The sequence below is a fragment of the Oryza sativa genome, chromosome 11 (genome assembly GCF_034140825.1).
Source record: "Oryza sativa Japonica Group chromosome 11, ASM3414082v1".
Taxonomy (NCBI): domain Eukaryota; kingdom Viridiplantae; phylum Streptophyta; class Magnoliopsida; order Poales; family Poaceae; genus Oryza; species Oryza sativa.
The window spans coordinates 2,864,107-2,884,500 of NC_089045.1; the positions used below are offsets into that span (position 1 = coordinate 2,864,107).

At 43.3% G+C, this 20,394-nt stretch overlaps 2 protein-coding genes across 3 annotated transcripts; both read left to right on the forward strand.

The window, feature by feature from the left end:
- Window positions 1-152: 152 nt before the first annotated feature.
- Window positions 153-4,878, forward strand: LOC4349835 (digalactosyldiacylglycerol synthase 1, chloroplastic). Its single transcript, XM_015761761.2, has 7 exons — window positions 153-735; window positions 1,980-2,012; window positions 2,487-2,574; window positions 2,682-3,163; window positions 3,250-3,516; window positions 3,653-4,002; window positions 4,094-4,878. Exons 1-7 carry the CDS (start codon window positions 295-297, stop codon window positions 4,641-4,643), a joined length of 2,211 nt encoding a protein of 736 aa, XP_015617247.1. The 5' UTR covers window positions 153-294; the 3' UTR covers window positions 4,644-4,878.
- Window positions 4,879-14,104: 9,226 nt separating this feature from the next.
- On the forward strand, window positions 14,105-20,156 carry LOC4349836 (transcription factor LHW). 2 transcript variants are annotated; one of them, XR_003239502.2, is made up of 10 exons: window positions 14,105-14,677; window positions 15,148-15,318; window positions 15,451-15,532; window positions 15,973-16,014; window positions 16,095-16,154; window positions 16,992-18,722; window positions 18,858-18,954; window positions 19,067-19,207; window positions 19,323-19,448; window positions 19,633-20,156. XR_003239502.2 is itself a non-coding variant. In XM_015761435.3 (10 exons), the coding sequence occupies exons 1-10, from the start codon at window positions 14,586-14,588 to the stop codon at window positions 19,792-19,794; spliced, it is 2,709 nt and encodes a 902-aa protein (XP_015616921.1). In that variant the 5' UTR covers window positions 14,105-14,585; the 3' UTR covers window positions 19,795-20,156. The 2 variants fall into 2 exon arrangements, 1 of the variants encoding a protein (XP_015616921.1); XM_015761435.3 differs by having other exon boundaries at window positions 18,853-18,954.
- Window positions 20,157-20,394: the final 238 nt, after the last annotated feature.

Consider the following 20,394-nt stretch of genomic DNA (forward strand, 5'->3'; position numbering starts at 1 on the left):
ATGTGTTTGACTGACATTGCTACCAACGGCCGGTATCAATCCATGTCATGTCTGTCAGGATCATCGTCCATCGCCTTCGTTTCCCCCCGGAAAGTGTCGATCCTGGCCGTTGATTCCGCGCATTAGCCACCCCACCTCTCCGCGTGGGCCCCGCCAAATCTCCTCTTCTCTTCTTCCACCGCCGCGGCGGCTTCGCTTCGCTTCCCAATCCTTCACATCCACCACCGCCTCCTCCTCCTCCCCGCACGCCTCGCCGTCGCCGGCGAAAACCCTAGCGGCGATCTCCTCGTACCCATGGCCAGCTACGGCGTCGACACGCGGCCGGCGGCCGCGGCGGCGGGAGGCGGGGGAGCGGGAGCGGGAGCGGCGGGGGAGGGGGCGCTGTCGTTCCTGTCGCGCGGCCTCCGGGAGGACCTGCGGCTGATCCGCGCGCGGGCGGGGGAGCTGGAGACGTTCCTGACCGCGCCGGTGCCGGAGCCGGAGCTGCTCGCGCGGCTCCGGCGCGCGTACTCGTCGTCGGCGGGGACCACGCGGCTGGACCTGTCGGCCATCGGGAAGGCGTTCGGGACGGGGGTGGTGGGGAGGGGGAGCAGGGGGGCGAGGTGGGGGTGGGAGGAGGTCCAGGAGGCCGAGGAGTGGGAGCCCATACGGATGGTCAAGGCGCGCCTCAGGGAGATGGAGCGGAGGCGGCAGTGGCAGGCCACCGACATGCTCCACAAGGTCAAGCTCAGCTTGGTGAGATTCCATACTTCCTGGAGACTTTACCGAACTCTTACTGATTGCCCCTGGAAGCAGGAATAACTTAAATTGAGTACGATGGTGAAAGGAATAATAATTGATATGGTTAGGTTCACTTTCGATGTGTGTTTCATTCCGGGATTTATTAGCCTGGTATTGGAGAAATTTTGTGGTTCTCTTGAGCTCCATATCGAATTTTATAGTACAGCCTGGGACAAAAAAGAAATATTGCAGGGTGATCAAGTTGAAATGGGGTCAACTGAAATGCTCAGGTTAATATGTGACAGGCTTGGGAAATATGAAACGGATCAAATTGGTCTTCTAGGGTAGCTTAGCTATTAGTTATTATGGTTCATAGCTGTACTTGTAGTTGAAAACTGGAGTATACAACCTCAACATGATGTTCAAATTGATCTCGGTAGCTATTCCCCAATATCTGCCCATCATATCAACATGATGCTCAAATTGATCTCGGTAGTGATTCCTCAATAGTCAATATTTTCCCATCATATCTTATAAAGATCAAAACTCTGGAAGAAATTAAGCGATAAGGGTGCTAGGCAAGTCTTAGGCATATTCCATGCCTTGTGATTTTTAGCTTTTCAGAGGTTGATTAATTCAAATTGAAAATTTTCTACAAAATGGGCTAGTGAAAAATTAGTACCGATTGGAACTGGAGGCTCAAATGTTAAACTGATGCTACACTCTGTAATGAGTTAATGGTACCTGAAAATCTAACCAACTCTCGTTTTCCATGTTTGGATTTATGGTTGCCTTTAGACTTAACAAAGAGTGCAAAGCCCACATGAATGAATTGTATTGATTCAAAAGGGAGTACATGGGGTGAAAAAAAGACCATGTTGAACACAGTAGCAATGGCCCCCAAGGCATATATGCAGAGTAGTGGGAGGTTTTGCTATGGAAAATAGAATATCTGAAGCTATATTTGTAACTTCTTGTTTACTGTGAATCTGTGATGTGAGTGAAGAATTTCAAATTTTACTTAGATGTATCAGCAATTGAAAAATAAACTTGTAGTTATCAAATATTGTTTCTGATTGCTTGCTTGTAAATGCACAGATCTTAATTAGGCTTATTCTTTACACGCTACAGCCTGCTCTAGTAACCTACGAATAGAACACATGTTTTTTTTTTGACGCAAAAGGTAGAGAGACTCTACCTTGAATAGAACACATGTATGATCTCACTATATTGATGTACCATTCTGTTCTTTATTGCAGAAATCAATGAGCTTTGTACCTGAAGCATCTGAGGTAGTAATCTTGTTTCATATCCTCTTGCAATATGCATTCAAGAATGACCATTTTATACACATACTAGTGTTTGTTTGTCATTGTCAAGGAATTTACTTCTCCCAGTATGAATGCCTTGTAAAGTTGTAGTACAGACTAGCAAGGGTTTTTTTAATATGAAGGAATTAATTCTGCAAAATGTTGCCTTCAGTTCATTTCTGCTGTGTATGTACTACTAATTTTGGATGTGTAGAGTTCTGTTTGTTTCCAGAACGAAGACCATAGAACTGTTGTTTTGTATATCACTGTTCAGATATATTTGTATCATGTTACCTCATTAAATCTTTTGTCTAAATAAACTTGACCATCAAATTTTTTATAAAAAAATTTAACCATGCCACCTTGTGATCTTCAGAACATGGTTTCAACAGCATTGATATGTTGATAACACTGCGTGATTTATTCATTGCTTTAATCAGTACTGTTGTAATGTAGGAAGTTCCACCGCTAGATTTAGGTGAACTCCTGGCATATTTCCTAAAGCAATCTGGGCCATTGTTTGACCAACTTGGTATAAAAAGAGGTATGAAGTTTGACTTTATTTTTTTATTGCATTCTAGATCTTCAGAGATTTTATATTTTGAAGTTTGAGACTATGTTGAGCTGATTTTTCTTTGTCATATGCTATAGACGTGTGCGATAAGCTGGTGGAATCTCTGTGCAGCAAACGCAAGGACCACCTTGCATATAATTCATTTCCAGCAAGTGAACCATCCGCATTCAGCAATGACAATGCTGGTGATGAACTTGACCTAAGAATAGCTAGTGTCGTGCAAAGTACAGGACACAATTATGAAGGTGGATTTTGGAATGATGGGCATAAATATGAAACAGCTGACAAGAGGCATGTTGCGATAGTCACCACTGCCAGTCTTCCCTGGATGACTGGAACAGCTGTAAATCCTTTATTTCGAGCTGCTTACTTGGCTAAGTCTTCCAAGCAAGATGTAACCTTGGTGGTGCCTTGGCTTTGCAAGTCTGATCAAGAACTTGTGTATCCCAATAGCATGACATTTAGTTCTCCACAAGAACAAGAAGCTTATATGAGGAGTTGGCTGGAAGAAAGGGTTGGTTTCAAGACAGACTTCAAAATATCATTCTATCCTGGAAAGGTAAGGGTTCTCTTTTCATAACAAGTGAATAACCTTGCAACATTGTGTTCATTACTTGTCTAATATCAATTGTTTGCAAAGTATAGTTTCAAAAAGAACGGAGAAGCATAATTCCTGCGGGGGACACTTCACAATTTATACCATCAAAGGAAGCTGACATTGCTATTTTGGAAGAGCCTGAGCACCTGAACTGGTACCATCATGGGAAACGTTGGACTGATAAATTTAATCATGTTGTTGGTGTTGTGCATACAAATTATTTGGAGTACATTAAAAGGGAGAAGAATGGTGTTATTCAAGCCTTTTTTGTGAAGCACATCAACAATTTGGTTGCCAGAGCATATTGCCATAAGGTACTCAATTAAGTAGGGTCTGCAATGTTCAAGTGTGACAGTGTGAAGTTTCTATCATGTAGCTAACGCATAAGTATTCAAAAATTATGTAATTTAGTTGATTTTCCTTACTGAGCTGATGGTTGGTACAACGTAGGTTTTGCGACTGTCAGGAGCTACACAAGATCTCCCCAAGTCCATGATCTGCAATGTACATGGTGTCAATCCCAAGTTTCTTGAGGTTGGAGAGAGAATTGCAGCAGAGAGGGAATCTGGCCAGCATTCTTTCTCCAAAGGAGCTTATTTTCTAGGGAAGATGGTCTGGGCCAAAGGTTACAGAGAATTGATAGATTTGTATGCCAAACACAAGAGTGATTTGGAAGGCATCAAGTTGGACATCTATGGAAATGGTGAAGATTCACATGAGGTGCAATCAGCGGCTATGAAGTTGAACCTAAACCTTAACTTTCATAAAGGCCGGGATCATGCGGATGATTCTCTTCATGGGTAAAAGACAGAGCCTCTCACTGCCTGACATCTTCCTACATCTTTAGATATAGTTAATTTGAATGTTTTTCCTGTTTTTTTTTTCTTTCAGGTACAAGGTTTTTATAAATCCAAGCATTAGTGATGTCCTTTGCACTGCGACCGCTGAGGCATTAGCAATGGGTAAGTTTGTTGTCTGCGCAGACCACCCATCGAATGATTTTTTCAGGTCATTCCCGAACTGTTTGACATATAAAACATCGGAGGACTTTGTCGCGAAAGTGAAGGAAGCAATGGCACGCGATCCACAACCCCTCACACCTGAGCAGAGATACAACTTATCCTGGGAGGCCGCAACACAGAGATTCATGGAGCACTCCGAGCTGGACAAGGTCTTGAGCAGCAGCAACAGGGACTGCACCACCAGCACCAGTGGATGTGGTAAAAGTGGAGACAATAAGATGGAAAAATCAGCCTCGTTGCCGAACATGTCAGACATGGTAGATGGTGGGCTGGCCTTCGCCCACTACTGCTTCACTGGCAATGAGCTCCTCAGACTGTCAACCGGAGCAATACCCGGCACCCTCAATTACAACAAGCAACATAGCTTGGACCTCCACCTCTTGCCGCCTCAGGTACAGAACCCAGTATACGGCTGGTAAGATACTCCATATATACAATTAGTAGTAGTATTTCTCTCAGCACATAGATAGCTCTGTAATTTGTTTGTAACACTAGTTTTCGTTTTTCTTTTTGTCTACCATATGCCGAAGGCAATCTTGTTCATTATTATTGCAAACTACTACTACAGTACTACTACAAACTACATGTGTTAGATAGAAGTGCCATTTTCACTGGCCTTCATATTCATATTAAAGCAGAGTTGTTCAGATTTCAGAGTTTGAGTAGTGTCACCGGCATTGATCAAACCCTGCATGCGCATATCTCTGTCACAGCTAGTTACTAATCCATTCCATACCATACCAAAGTTGGCTGATGGTTGTTGCTGTTTGGTATTAGAAGTCCACGCCATGTCCTTTGTGCTTGCATGCACAAGATAAGTCCATCCAATCCATGGCAGTGCTGTGCCTGTGCCTGTGCGTGCGCTTGCTCCTTGCATGCGTGCACCACAATGGTGGTGGCACTGTCGCACTCATGAACTACTGCTCCTGGCTGCTGCTGCTTTTCTAGGCTCTACCTTACCTTTCTTTCTTTCCATCTATCTACTACTCCCTCCGTTCCAAAGAAAGACAAACCTTGATTTCCGTAATCAACGTTTGACTGTCCGTTTTATTTGAAAAAATTATGAAAAAAATTGAAAAGATAAGTCACACATAAAATATTAATCATGTTTTATCATCTAACAACAATGAAAATATGAATTATAAAAAAATTTTATATAAGACGGACAGTCAAAGTTGGACACGGAAACTCAGGGTTTGCCTTTTTTTTTTGGACGGAGGGAGTACTTGTATGTATGAGTACCATCATCGATGATCCATGACAGGCAAGAGAGCTTGGTATGCATGTATGTTTGTCTGGTCTACAATACATACAGCAAGCACACTGTTGTACTTGTACATGCTACTTGTATACTCTTGTAGAGAAGTTGTGGAGTAGCTGTTGTCTTGTAGAGAAGTATAGGGAGAGGCCAATGCTATGCCATGTCTTCTTTGTCCAGCAATCAGTACTAGTACTCCGTAGCACATGTGTTGGGTGGGGCCACACTGGCATTGCAATGGCAATGGCAATTGCAATGGCAGGTCTATGTGTGTGTGGGCCTTCCTTTGCCCTTCCTGCACTGCCAATCTGCCATTGCCAGCCTCAGCAGCTACAGCTAGTAGTAGTAGCAGTAGTGTAAGCACACTAGCAGTAGCACACTAGCACTGCAAGGGTCGTCGTGTTGATGTGTTGATGCGAGGCGATTCGTTGCAGTGCCTGCCTGCTGGCTGCTGCTGCTCTATGCCATGAGGAAGAGGACCATGTGTGCAGCTTGTGCTCTGCAGTGATGCAGCGATGTTGTGGTGCAACGCATTTCATCCATGTACTATACTGTGTTATTATCCTATGTGTGCTGGTGGGGCTCTCTCTGATTCCATCACATTACTGTGTAGCACTAGCTTAGCACTAATGCACTTTTGAGTAAGGATGCTAATGTCTATTGTGGCCCAGAGGGTTAGTAGCCCACATTTTTTTTCCTCTTTCATTTGCAGCAATGAGTGAACTGGCATTGTTGGTATCTTCTTCAATTCTTTCCTCTGCTCATCAATTTTGACACCAATGTTCCGTCTCTCTACTACGTACATGTCTGAAGAGTTTTTGTTCAGTGGAGTTGCATGTTTGATGGTACAATGTTTGTGTGAGTGAGGGGTGAGGAGGACAGGTCATGATAGAGGAGGCAGCCGCTACATGTTGTAGGAGGTGCAGTGGTAGTAACAATAAGTAGTTCCACCGGCCAATGGGGTGAAGAAGATGATGATGGGATGGGACGTTGTGTTTATCCTCCTCTCCTGTGTTCACTTCTTCAAGCGCTGTTGCTAGCTTTTCACACCCATGGGCTAACGTTGCCCCTTTTCACCGAGGCCGCCAAATTTGTCCGGACACCAACATGGGGATTTATGACCAGTTTGGAATCCAGGAGGAAATATTTGAGTAGAACTTTAATTGTTCTATGTAAAATTTCTGTGAAAACCCTGTAAAATTAACCGTGCTTATCTAAGTATGTTATTAAGTTTGAATCCTCCATCCGAAACTGAAGATTTTGTTCGCACGCTTTTTAAATTTCTAAACAGAGTGTTTCATATAAAATTTTTCTATATACTTTTTTCTTGAAATACTTTTCTAAAGCAACTTTTCAACTTTGTTTCATATATATAAATTTTCAATATAAAATTATCTTGAAATACTTTTCTAAAGCGGCTTTTCAAATCTGTATTAGTTAATCCATTCACTTATATTCTCAAATAGCTACTACAGATCCATCAATCCATCAATTTCAGCTATCTCAAACATAGCCAGCTATCCTACAGACAAACCAGGTATGAAAAAGGGAAAGGATAGGAGGTAGAAAGGAAATGAGACTTGAGAATGTAGTTGGTACCAACTATGCCCTCCTCATCCTGCTGCCTTTCTTGCCAACCATGATTAGGGCTTTAATCGGTAGAGGGAGTAGAACAAAGGTGAGAGCACCCCCATCTTGTGGGCACATGGATCCCTCATGCCAATCAACTGTGTAAGCTACTTCCTTTTTATCTACCAATTTTTTTTTTACCCTTCCAACTGCTATGAGCTCAAGAGCCCTAACCCCCTTCCATCAGAGAGAATTTCACATAACTTTTTGTAGGTTTCATACTTCAAATGTGAAAGGATAAAAAAATTAAGAAGGATGTTTTCTTAAAAGTCAATGGAAGCCTAAAGTGTGCTTAGAAAGGGATCATCTCCCTAAATTTTCAGATAATGGAAAAAAACCGTTTACATTTCTGATACACACACACACAAGTGCTAAGCACTTCATCAAATAAGGTAATCAACTAGTATTGTTTGTCCTCAATGTTAAGTGTAGAGCTGATTAGAACACAAGAATTATTTCCAACTCTTGCATGAAATGAATGAATTGATTCTTTCATATTCCTATGAATTTTTGTGATATTCCTGCAATGTTATACAAAAAAATGGTGGGGCCTTAGTCAAACTATTACAACAGTCTACATTTATTAGATTACTGATGAAATGTCCACAGTGTGATAATGGCATGCATCCCACATGGCTCCCCAAAACCATATTATAGGTTGAAAATGCTACATCATTGATAGTAGCCAAATCATGTTTAAGAAAAGAGAGAGAGAGAGATGAATAAGGGGGACCCAACTTCACTGGTGTCACCGCTGATCCATCTGTGCCCCTTTGCTGAGGCCAATATCACCATCAGATTTTTGTGGGGGCAAAGCTAAGCAGCCTTCACATTTTTTTCACAAAAAAATAAGAATAAAACAATTGCTAGCTTCTCTCTCTCTTTCTCTCTCTAGGGTTTGTATGATTTGCAAGAGGCCAAGGTCAAGATTCTCATACAGATCATGTCTTGTAGTGAGTGGGTTGGTGTATAGCCAATTCAACATCTCCCTTTCCTCCCTCCTCTTGCATTCCCTCTTGCCCAGGGCACCCAACAGCTCATCTCATTCTGCTGCATATGCTGTTCCCTGTACTGCTTGTCTCACTCTCTCATCATGTTCTATGGACCAGCCATAAATAACCATTTCACCAGATAATGTGAAGCCAGAATTTGATTTTTTTTTGTATATGTATTTTTTTCCAATAGGAATGAGGTTAACTTTACTCACATGAGTTGTGGTTAAACTTGTACTAGTAGAAAACATTTCAGATGACAAAAGAGACAGAGGAGGTTGGATTAGTGCGCAGCTTTTCTAGATTATTAAGCCTTCACCTATATTGGATTGGATTAGGTCATCTATTAAATTATTACCAAACAAAAGAAAATGACACGTGTTCAATGATGGAGTACATGTTTTGTTTGGTGACTTCCAAGCTAACAGTGAGAACACTGACGGAGCCAGAAAATTTTCACGCCTAGGGCTGAGCTAATAGGATCTCAAATATTTTCACAAATTACATAGCATTTTTGAAGATTATAATAGGGATTATGGAGCTAGGCATGGGGCCCAAGCCCTAGCTGCCCCATGCCTGATTCCGCCCCTGAGTGAGAACTTAATTTTTAAATAGTTTTGGATAATTCACAAAAATGATGTTTTTTTCTTCTCTCTTCCCATCCTATATAAGCTTTTTAGGTTTCTGGCTGAAAGGAGAAGCAAAACAATCTTTGATTCAATGTTTCGAACATCTTTCACATTTGTTGGACTGGTCAAGAACACAGCACTTTATATCCAAATCTCTTAACATCACACTTGAAAGGGATGCTTCTTTTAGTTTATGGGTGCATCTTGAACAAAATGTCCTCACATTTTCCCATGAGCTACTTTGGCAAATATTGTACTAATATAAATTTGATCTGGGAACTGCCCAGTGGTTACAAGGAAAACAACATCTTTCAACAGCCAAGACCAAATCCTTTTTTGAAGGGACAACAAGATCAAACGACAAAGATCTCATCTTAGCAAAAAGCTGGACACACATGTTTACACACCGAAAACTTTCATCAGCATTAACTGACAAGTAGGTCACTAAGGACTTAAAAGCCCATTTGTCAGTTATTGTTTGTTAATCAGGCTTATCTTACCCACATGAGCCAACTAATCTGACTGTCAGATAAAGGAAAAGTGAGAGGAGTTAACAACGAATATTTTAATTTTAAACAATTCCAAACATCCATTTCAGCTAAGACAACTTTATTGGAAAAGGTTTCAATTAAGCAAAGACAGCAGCCTCTGCCATCTGAATGGCTTAGCCTTTGCTTTTTTTTTTCTTTCCATCTTCTTTATGAAAATCAATATTATATGTTTGTTAAATTGAAAACTACCCCACCACCCCCTCAAAAGCTTACACGACCGCATAATATGTACTCCATGGCCTCCTTTTGAAGGTCCATATTGGCATCATTGTAAATGCTCCAAAATGTTAAGGGTATGTTTGAATATAATAATAAAGTTACTAAATTGTTCTGAGTTTTTGGGGACATTCCGATTGCTGAATGTTTTTCTATGTTATCCGGGTTGTCTTGTTTGAAAGAACTTTTTTTTTGGCTGTATAAAGTTTTGCAAAAAAGTTGTAGCAAGGCCAAAATGACAATAGAAGCATAACAAGATGTTGAAAGAAAATTTATCAAAAGATCTAATTCATGTTGAGCAAATTATTTTTCTAGTAGTAGATGTTCTTGTTCGTTGCAAGACGAGTGAGAAACAAGAGCATGAGACCAGAATCCTTCGTTTACCAAAATTCAAGCATGTGGCGTCTGAAATGTTTATTCGAGTATTTGAAAAGTACAAATATATATTAAAAAACTTGATGATTGAGCATGAATTTCCATTTTGTTTTTGACAATGAAAATATAACGTTAGACTTCTGCACTAACCAAGGATGCAGACAAGTATATTTATCAGCATCAGTATTTAAATTAGTAGAATTATGTAGCCGCATGACTCCACCGTACTAATGTTAGTCGCTTAAAGAGGCCATGGTGACATAAGATACAAGAAATGAGAGAGATGAAGTTGAAAATGAAGGGTATAATAGTCTATTTTCTTAATTTCCATTAAAAATATAAAATATGTTCAAAAGGGCTACATAATCAATTAAATGGCTTCATTAAGGCTGAGTTCTTTGCTTGGTGTTGGGAACTTCTCATCCCTCACATACGTTAAACAGAACGACTCATTAATGAATGATTAATTAAGTACTCCATCCATATTTTAATGTATGACGCTGTTGACTTTTCGACCAACGTTTGACTATTCGTTTTATTTAATTTTTTTTACAAATATGAAAATATTTATGTCATGCTTAAAGAACATTGGATGACGGATCAAGTCACAATAAAATAAATGATAATTACATAGATTTTTTAAATAAGACGAATGGTCAAACATTGGAAAAAAGTCAACGGCGTTATACATTAAAATATGGAGGTAGTATTAGTTATGTTTTTGAAAAATAGATTAATATAATTTTTAAAGCAGCTTTCATTAGATTTTCTTTAAAAAAAACACGCCGCTTAGTAGTTTGAAAAGTGTGCACACGCCGAGAGAGTTGAGTCAAGAACTTCAATATATAAAAACTAAGCCTAATAATGAGGCGTGCATCCAAATAAAGGATTTAGTGAAAGTATGGGTTTGTTTGGTTACCGATCATAACTTGCCACAATTTATCATGTATAAGGACGATAGTTAATTTTGATGAACTTATACAACTTGGTTGCAACCGTGGTTGTGGTAATATTTTGAATATTTTGTTCCAACTAACTAGGCTCCACGTGTCAATGATTTTTTAAAATAATATGACAAAATTCTCTTAGGTTCGTTAAGGCATGTCAAAGATTTTGAGTACATAAGCTTAGATAAGTTTGGAAAAATGGTGGCAACATGTAAGATAGCACCAAGCAACCTATATTACCCTTTTCAAATTTTATACACAATATAATTATTTTTTAATACTGATTTAATACACGGGAGTGCAATTAATATTTTCTAGCCAATCAAGTATGCAGAAGGGGAATTCAATCAATTTAAAATTTAAAATTTGATCAATAAGAAGGTTATAAAAGGGAATCTTTCTTCATATTATTAGGTTAAATCAAATCCGATATTAAATTATATTTTAAAGCAGAGATAGTAGTTTTTAAGCTTCAGCTTAATCTATCTTAATATATTTTTGGCTAACTAAAATTACCCTATTTCTTTTAAGAGTAAAGTATAGGGCCGGTCCTTAAAATTAGAGCGTGGTATCACTTAGGTTCATTATCGGTGATATGGGCCCGGGGGTATTAGGTTTAGAGGGAGGAGCCCGCTCCCCGATGCCACGTGGCCCTCTCCCGAGGGGAGTCAGGCCTGAGGTGGGGTGGCGGCCACTCCTTCCCGAAAGACTAGTCGGAGGAGGCTGCCCCCCGATGCCACGTAGCCCTCCCCCGAGGGGAGTCAGGCCCAAGGTAGGACGGCGGCCACTCCTTCCCAGAGACTGGATGGAGGAGGCTGCCCTCCAATGCAACGTGGCCCTCCCCCGAGGAGGGTCGGGCCCGAGGTAGGGCGGCGGCCATTCCCTGGCCGAGACTAGAGGGAGAAGGCCACCCCCAGGCGCCACGTGGCTCCCCCCCCCCGAGGGGAGATCGGGCCCGAGGTCGGGCGGCGGCCGCCTCCTCCCGTGACTAGGGGTCGGGCTCCCCCGACCCCCTCTCTAGGTCACCACGTACGGTGGGTTAGGTGTCCGCCTCCAGGTGCCCACCTACCCGCATTTATGGCGTCCCGAGCGGTCGCGCCACGCCGCATTTAATGCGGCGTGCGATGCACTCAACCGGTCTGTGACCGGTCGAATAACCGATGGGACTGACTAGTGCGCCTGTGCACTGCTCGTGTGTCAGGCGGCGTGCAGCCTGACATGTCCCATCAAATAGTGATGGTGAGAGGTTCTCATCCTCTTATCCCAGCCGGAGTCGGTCCTCCTGCTCTGGTCAAAGCAAGGCTCCCGTTTCCCGGTGTAATAGGAGCCCAAAAGTCTTCACCCATTAAATGGTGACTGACAGGGGCACCCCCGTGTCAGGCGGCAAGATTTGATAGGCCCCATCATCAAGACGACGTGTGCTTGGCTTCCCAAGTCAAGAGACAAGACATGCATTTAATGCAAAGATTATAATACTTCTCCACCGGAGCTAGGTTAGGTTGTTGGGCCCATGTGGTAACCCCTTGAGGTATAAAAGGAGGTCCAGGCCTAGTGGTGGAGAGGGGGGGACTTCCGAGCGAACTGGCGCTTGGGTCTCGCAACCCCAAGCACTTGTGTTCTACATTCAATCAATCATGCACAGGAGTAGGGTATTACGCTTCTCAGCGGCCCAAACCTGTATAAACATCTTTTGTCTCATCGTCTTGGAGGGGCCTAACCCCCTCAAGATCACACAGCTCCGCTCACCAAATCCTCGAATCTCACCCGCTGCCCCCGGCCGAACTCACAAAGGGGGGCCTCACGGTTCCCTAGTGGAGGAGTTCCTTCTCCGACATTCATGATCTTGGAAAATTGATATTAGGGTCCGTGATCTTGTTTAAGTGAATCATTGCGGTCCAAAACACCTCTGAACGGGTTGACTGTCTTACATGGCGGTCCAGTGTGACAACATATTTGCATTTTGGCCCATGCATTTTTCTTCCTCCTCGTCTGATCCAGTCTCTACTTCGCGTGGCGTCGGGTAAGGGTCGGTGGCTGGTCGGATTGCTCCGAGGAGATCGCATTCTTGGAGAGAGAATTGTGCTCACGGCTAGACAACGGCGACAAGAACAACAATGACGTTCTCATCACAAACATCTTAATGGTGTTTCTGTGTACTGTCGCGTCGTGCTGTTCGATCATAGCGTCGACTGGGACGACGACGACAACTACAACGACGCAGCGAAGTGGGCGACGAGGCCCGACTGCGAGAGGACGGCCATGATGCTCGATGGCTTCTTGGCTATCCTCGACAACAGCGCAATGCTGTCCCTGGCGAGGTCGTCGCGGTCGGTGGAGAGCAAGGCGGCGAGGGCTGACACGGTGCCCGCGGCGATGGCCCTGCCCTGGTTGGTCGTGCTTTGGAGCAGCCCATACAGGCTAACCATGGCGTTCTTCCGGTCACGGTATGCGCCGTCTAGGATGAGCTGGACCAGCGTCAGGATTACCTTCGGGATGCGTCCGGGTTGTTCGATGAGAGGTAGAAGAGGATGGCCACTATGTTATGCTGCGCCTCGGCCTTGGCAACGACGTTGATCACGTCAACAATGAGGCCAACGCTTCCGACCTCCACGATGGTCATCTGCCCGACGGGGCGCTTCGAGAGGTTGAGCAGCGACGCCACGTCAATATCCTGCATGGTGGCGGAGGTGGAGGAGAGGAGGCATAGCAGCCAAGGCACGACGTTGTCGTCCACGAGGAACGCCTGGTAGAACACATTGTGCTCTGACAATTCCTGTGCCTCCGATGTCACCTTCCTCTGCTCCTCCGTCGCCCCCCTCGAGAGCTGTGTGACGTTGTACTCGACGGCGAGGCACGTGACGGCCGTGTCGAAACGGCACGGCTGTGATCGCGACGGCACCCTGGCAATAGCCACCACGGGTAGAGAAGAAGTTTTGGGGAAGAAGGGGTTGGATAAATACAAATATGTTGCCACGTTGGACTGCCATGTAAGGCAGTTAACCCTGTCAGACGTGCTTTGGACCGTAATGATTCACTTAAACATGACCACAGACCGTAAGGTCAGAAGAGGACTCAGTTTGAGAGAGGGTATATACTCGAATACTGGATCCTCCTGTGAATGTTTCTCCAGTTTATCATAGGATTCCCCGTTTTGCCCCTGGTGGAGGGAATGATGGCTGTCTCGGGAGCTGCAAAGGCAGAGAGTGAAATAAAGAAAAGAGAAGCCAAATTAATAAAGACATGTAAACCAAGAAAAGCAAACTTCCTTCCAACAAACAACACCAGCAATATCACACTCTTCACAACCCCAACACCACCAAGCTAGCGACAAAGCCCGGCGATCTCAGCTCACCTAAGCTCGCCGCGCCGCCGCCGCACGCTTCTGCGTCTACCGGCGAGAGCTAGTTGTCGTCGTCGTCGTTCAGTGGCGGCTTGCTTGTTCAGTGACGACGGCTGCAGTAGTGCAGGGCCGGCCGACCTCCCGCGCACCCGTCGTCGTGGAGGCGTGATGGCTGCCCGTGCGGCGGCGGCGGCGAGGGGGGGAGGTGGCGCGCCGGCGAGGAGGGGCGGTGGTCTCCGCGCGAAGCAGGCCGGCCGCGCCAGCTGCCGCGGCGCCTAGAGCGCGTGGCGGGGGGGAGGCGAAACCGCCTAGAGCGCTTCGTCTGCGGTGCTCGCCTCGCCTGGTGGTGGTGTGCTTCGTCTGCGTGCGCGGCGGGCGGGGTCGCCGGAGCCAGGGTTTGTAGCGGCGGCGAGGCGGGGCGGGGATGGCCGTCGGGGATGCGCTGCGGCGGCTGTGCGAGGAGGTCGGGTGGTCGTACGCCGTCTTCTGGAAGGCCATCGGCGCCGCCGACCCCGTGTAAGCATCCTCCTCCTCCACATCCATCCTTCTCGAAAAAAATTCTCAATAACTTTTTTCTTTTTACTTCGTCCTCTCATCTCGTTTCCGTTGTCCCTGAAATGTTTCCTTCTTTTTTTGCTGTTTATTTTCTGAAAGTTCTGTTTCTTTTTCATCCCCTGGTTTTGTTCAGTTGTGACAGAAACTTCATGGAGAAAATTTTATGAATCCTTTTTACCATGAGAAATTATTTAGGATTCTACAATTCTTGTCTTTAATACTAGCTAAAGAATGTTGCAAAAGCAAAACAGAGTGGTATGCTTGAGTAGTTAGGAAAAGGTTCGAATTTGTTGATTCATCTTGGATTATTATTCTGAATTTGGCTTCTTGATGTAGTATGATACTTCTTCTTCTTCTTCAGTATTTTGGTGTTCTTCTTTAGTGATGATTTTTTTGTTTTTGTGGTGCATTTCTTCCTGGGGCATGTGCAGTCATTTGGTGTGGGAGGACGGCTACTGTGGCCACGCATCATGCCCTGCCGGATCTGATCCTTCTGAAGCTCTGCCTACCGACGTCGGCTGTGCTGCTGCTGCTGACACCATGACCATGTGCTCCCTCGTCAACAAGGTTATGGCCTCGCAGGTTCATGTCGTAGGAGAAGGGTAAGCCTCTTTTTTTTTCTTCTCATTTGGTCAGATTCTGTTTTCTTGGTTGCTCCATGATTGTTTTGTTTGTAGTTAAGAGGCATTGTTCTTGGTTAGTTGCTCCTCACGTTCATGGATTGTGGTTGGCAGGACCGTAGGCCGTGCTGCTTTTACGGGCAACCATCAATGGATCATCCATGGTACTGCCAATGATCACGGGATTCCCTCCGAGGTAGCACCTCGCTTTCCCTCTGTAACGGTGTAAATGCAAACAAATTTCAGTTTTGTCTGGTTCAATTTTGCTTGGAGGAGGGAGGGGGGGGGGCATCATTTAAAGCATGAAGGCAGGGAATTTATGTAAAGTGTGGGAGCCTTCCTCTTGACTTTTGGCATTTAGTGAGCTTCTTTGATTTGTTGGGGCTAGTCTATCATTCATCGAAGAAATGTTCGTTGTTGGGATATGCTACTAGTAGAAAATGAGCAAACTTGGACCTGTTATATGGAGTTCAGGTTTATATGATAGCATTACTCTGATGCTTTGTCTTTGAGTAGACCTTAATGATATATACTTGCACAATGATCTTCCATGGTTCACTTATCTGCATTGCACCTGGATTGTGTATTTTAATTATACTGCTTTGGAGATCTTATGCAATAGTTTTACTGTTGTAGGTTGCTGCTGAGATGAGTTATCAGTTCAGAGTTGGCATTCAGGTGAGTGGAAATGAACCTTGTGAATGACATATTATTTGCTGATTGGGTGCTTCTGGAACTCATTAATTTTCCCACTGCAGACTATAGCGATTATTCCTGTTCTACCACGTGGCGTGCTACAGTTGGGATCTACTGGCGTGGTATGGAATACAAGTTCAAAATACATGCTGCATGTAACATGTGTATAGAAATCTTGCTGCCATATGAATTATAGAGTAAACAGTAGTTCATATGCTTTCCATGTTCAGTGATTGTTCTGTTATTGCACAAACTGTGCGGTACCAGTGGTCCATCAAGTTGTTGGAGTCAGTGTGGGCAGTTCCCTGTTAAAAAAAAATCATCACTGAGGGATCCAGATAAAATGATAGTCCTGCAGTCCTTCTATGGATGATAGTGGGAACTTAAAGAACAATTATGCATGGCCAAATGAGTACATGCCATTTGCAAAATTAAAATTTTGCTATATGGCACTGCAAAATACAATCTTTTATTTACACCAGATAATTTCAAAGCCTATTTTTCATGCTATTGTAAATTCAGAATGTGCTGGTGCAAAGTTATGGCAGCTTCCAGTTATTTCTTCCAGTGAAAAGCAAAGTAAGATCGTTTATAGTCCATTAGGTGGGTGTGGGTCAGCCATTGCTTTTGATCTGATGGATCAGATTCTATCATGTTACACCTGTTAGCATGGTAGTAGAATTTGTGGAGGGGTACCATAGAAGTGACCAAAGTGAGACCCATGTTGTTCAGTGATGTAAGTAGAATGTACTGTTTTGCGTGGAATTTCAATCAGCATCAGTGTGTGATTAATATTTCTAACATATGTACATCATGTATGCTACTTACGGAATTACTGTGGTATGATAAACATTAGGATCTTTAAAAGGTGGGGTCAAGTTTTATGATTATCACCGGGGCTTTGTTAGCAGTTCTATTCTCTATGTATTTGAGTTAATTGCAGACTACTTTTTTGGCAGGTCCTGGAAAACAAAAGTTTCATGACACATGCAAAAAAATTATGCTCTCAGCTGAATAATCGATCAAGTATGGCTGTATCTTCTTCAGTTAAGAATAGTTCAAGCCAGCAGGGTCGTTCACGCCCTTTACATGGTGCCTCAAATGTTCAATCTACAGAGAATCGCTCAAAACTTTTCAGTCAATTCCCCGTGACTTGTGAACAATACAACCATCCTGATACCATGGCTGTGTCAGGTAGCACTTCACTTAATGCATGCATGAATGGATCTTTGCTTAAGATTGCACAACTGAATGGTCAAGCTGTCAGAGAGCACATTGTCTATTCCAAGCCTGATGTGAGGTTCATACAACAAGTTTATCGTGATGGCCAACTTGGAAGTAATGCACAGAGTATTGCTATGAGTTCAGATTTGATCTCATCGAGCTTGAGATCAGTACAAAAGCAGCCCCTGTTGATGAACAACATTAGCCAGCTAGAATATGGTGACGGTGCAGAAACATCAGCAGATTTACGGAAGAATGTCCTGTTGAAACCGCCTGTGTGCCTTGACCCCTTTATCCATGATCGAAACATCAATATATCTCATGGAATAACTGAGGTATCCAACGTCATAAATGATCACGGGAATTTTGATTTCCTCTCAGGAGGTGCCAGAGTTGTCAGAGCTAACTTATGTACCAGTGCAACAAGTCAAGTATTAGACCGAAGAAGCCATTCTGTTTCAGGAATGTTGCTGCATAGAGAACCTATAGTGTCTTGTGAGGTACCCCAATCTTCTGAATTTTCAACAAAAATGGGAAGTCTTGAAAGAGGGTCATTTCAAATTTCTTCAGCTCCATCTTCTGAATCTGATGTTCAGATTTCTAATGGTTTGAATACAAGTATTTCTCGAGAGAATCAATTAAGTGTGTCAAACCATATCTGCCAAGATCAAAAGATTAATGGAGTAAATGATCTGAGTGCTACTTTGAGCACAGAAAGAATGAACAATATGGATGGATGCAAGCCACCAGGCTTGTCTCTTGAGAGAACCTCTCCGCTGTTTATGGAGCAGAGTGTAGAGAATGACTTGTTTGATATACTTGGTCCTCAGTTTCATCACTTGTGCCACAATGCTGGTGCCGATTTGGTCCCCTGGACTGATGCAAAACCAGAGAGTTCAGATAGAGATGTGCCTGAATCCTCTATTCATGCCGATTCCGCTCCTCTATTCAGTTCACGAGACAACGAGCTCTATTCTGGGATCTTCTCATTAACGGATACTGACCAACTATTAGATGCTGTCATCTCAAATGTTAATCCAGCTGGTAAGCAGAGTTCCGATGATAGTGCTTCTTGCAAGACTTCATTGACAGACATTCCTGCCACTTCTTATCTTTGTTCAAAAGAGATGAAGCAATGTGGATCCTCTGGCGTTCCCTCGGTGCTAATCAAGAATGAGTCTGCACAGTTTATTAAACAACCATGTCTCGCTGAGAACGCCGAGGATGGTTGCCTATCCCAGAATAATGGAATGCACAAATCTCAAATACGTCTTTGGATTGAGAGTGGACAGAGCATGAAATGTGAAAGTGCATCAGCTTCTAACAGCAAAGGTCTTGATACACCAAGCAAGGCGAACCGAAAGAGGTCTCGGCCAGGAGAGAGTCCTAAACCAAGGCCAAAGGATCGGCAGCTGATACAGGATCGTATAAAGGAGCTCCGAGAAATGGTACCTAATGGGGCTAAGGTATCCTCTAATGAATCTTTCTGGTTTTAAATAACTTTCATGGTAATTTGCACTTTATATAGCATATTTGAACTTAAGAGCAATTTTTGCAATGTTGACTTGTTAATTGTGATCGCATTTTTTTCAACAGTGTAGCATCGATGCCTTGCTGGAGAAGACAGTTAAGCACATGCTTTTCTTGCAAAGTGTGACGAAGCATGCAGACAAGCTCAAGGATTCTACTGAATCCAAGGTATGGACATCTTTTTTGCTCTATCAGTTGATTATAGCATAGATGAAGGCACAAAAATTATATAATTCTTGTAGTTGGAAAAATCTACTTACACTGTTGATTATTCAAGCAGATTCTTGGCAATGAGAATGGTCCTGTTTGGAAAGACTATTTTGAAGGTGGTGCAACTTGGGCATTTGATGTTGGCTCTCAGTCTATGACATGTCCAATCATTGTTGAGGATCTTGACCGACCTCGCCAAATGCTTGTTGAGGTAATTGTATCTGCTTGTTCTTTGCAATTGTATGTTTCTTGTGCAGTTGCACACTTGCACTGGCATATAATTGTGGTTCAGAACTTCAGATGCATTGACATTGGTATCCCTGCAGATGATTTGTGAGGATAGAGGCATATTCTTGGAGATAGCTGACTTCATCAAGGGACTTGGATTGACCATCCTAAGAGGTGCAATGGAAGCCCGTAAAAGTAAAATTTGGGCACGGTTTACTGTTGAGGTAATATATTCAAATATCTTTAGCATTATATTCTGTTGGTTTTCTAAATCTGAAGTAATCTGATATTCTTTTGCACTGCGAGCTGAATGGATTTCTATCACCTGCCATCTCTTCTGGCCTTATAGCTTTGCTGCTTGCAGCTTTGCATCCAACAAACAAAACCTGAATGATCATCTTCATGCAGGCAAACAGGGACGTGACCCGAATGGAGATCTTTCTCTCGCTTGTGCGCTTACTGGAACCCAATTGCGACAGCAGTGGAGCAGCGGAAAATGCTAACAATGTCAACATGCCTCTTGGCTTGGTGCACCAACCTGTTATCCCGGCGACAGGTCGAATCCAGTGACCACTGACAAGTAGATGAAGCAATCATCATCTTCAGGAAGACATCAAGTGCTAAGAGCAGGAATTCGGTTTCGTTCCTGCCATGACTAGCATTGCCAATTTGCTGGTGCACACCACCTGCTTTCATGTGACATCTTGCTGTGAAAATGTGCCATCTTTGCTGCGAGCCATCTGATCCCAAAGTCTAGAGCTGAACATGAGATGCATCAGAGAAGAGGGTCTGTTGATTGAGAGAATGTTCATTAGGCAGTGTTTAGCCTGTATAATCTTAGTCTTCTTTTTTTGTTCTTAATTCTGTCTTGACATATGTTAGTGGATTCTCTACTGTTATCCTGAATGCAAATTCTTGTGTTGGTTTGTTAACATTGAGAATCGTAAAGCCCCTTTTATATAAGTTTGTTCTGATGGTCATAGAACAAGAACTGTGAGCATGTGATTCAGTGATTGCCTACAATGCCCACGACCTGTGAAAGCTACATGATAATGCCTTTACAAGTCTGAAACATTTATTTTCATCATATTCCTTTGGCACTGATGGTTCTGAAACTATCCAAAATATTACTGCCTGCCTTTACTCGGACTTGACATTCTGCATTATCAG

Coding starts and splice junctions, on each gene's coding strand:
- LOC4349836 (XM_015761435.3), top strand. CDS start 14,586: ATGGCCGTCGGGGATGCGCTGCGGCGGCTGTGCGAGGAGGTCGGGTGG. Junction 16,015..16,094: donor AGTTCAGAGTTGGCATTCAG/GTGAGTGGAAAT, acceptor TTCCCACTGCAG/ACTATAGCGATTATTCCTGT. Junction 19,208..19,322: donor CTCGCCAAATGCTTGTTGAG/GTAATTGTATCT, acceptor GTATCCCTGCAG/ATGATTTGTGAGGATAGAGG.
- LOC4349835 (XM_015761761.2), top strand. CDS start 295: ATGGCCAGCTACGGCGTCGACACGCGGCCGGCGGCCGCGGCGGCGGGA. Junction 736..1,979: donor ACAAGGTCAAGCTCAGCTTG/GTGAGATTCCAT, acceptor TCTTTATTGCAG/AAATCAATGAGCTTTGTACC. Junction 3,517..3,652: donor CCAGAGCATATTGCCATAAG/GTACTCAATTAA, acceptor GGTACAACGTAG/GTTTTGCGACTGTCAGGAGC.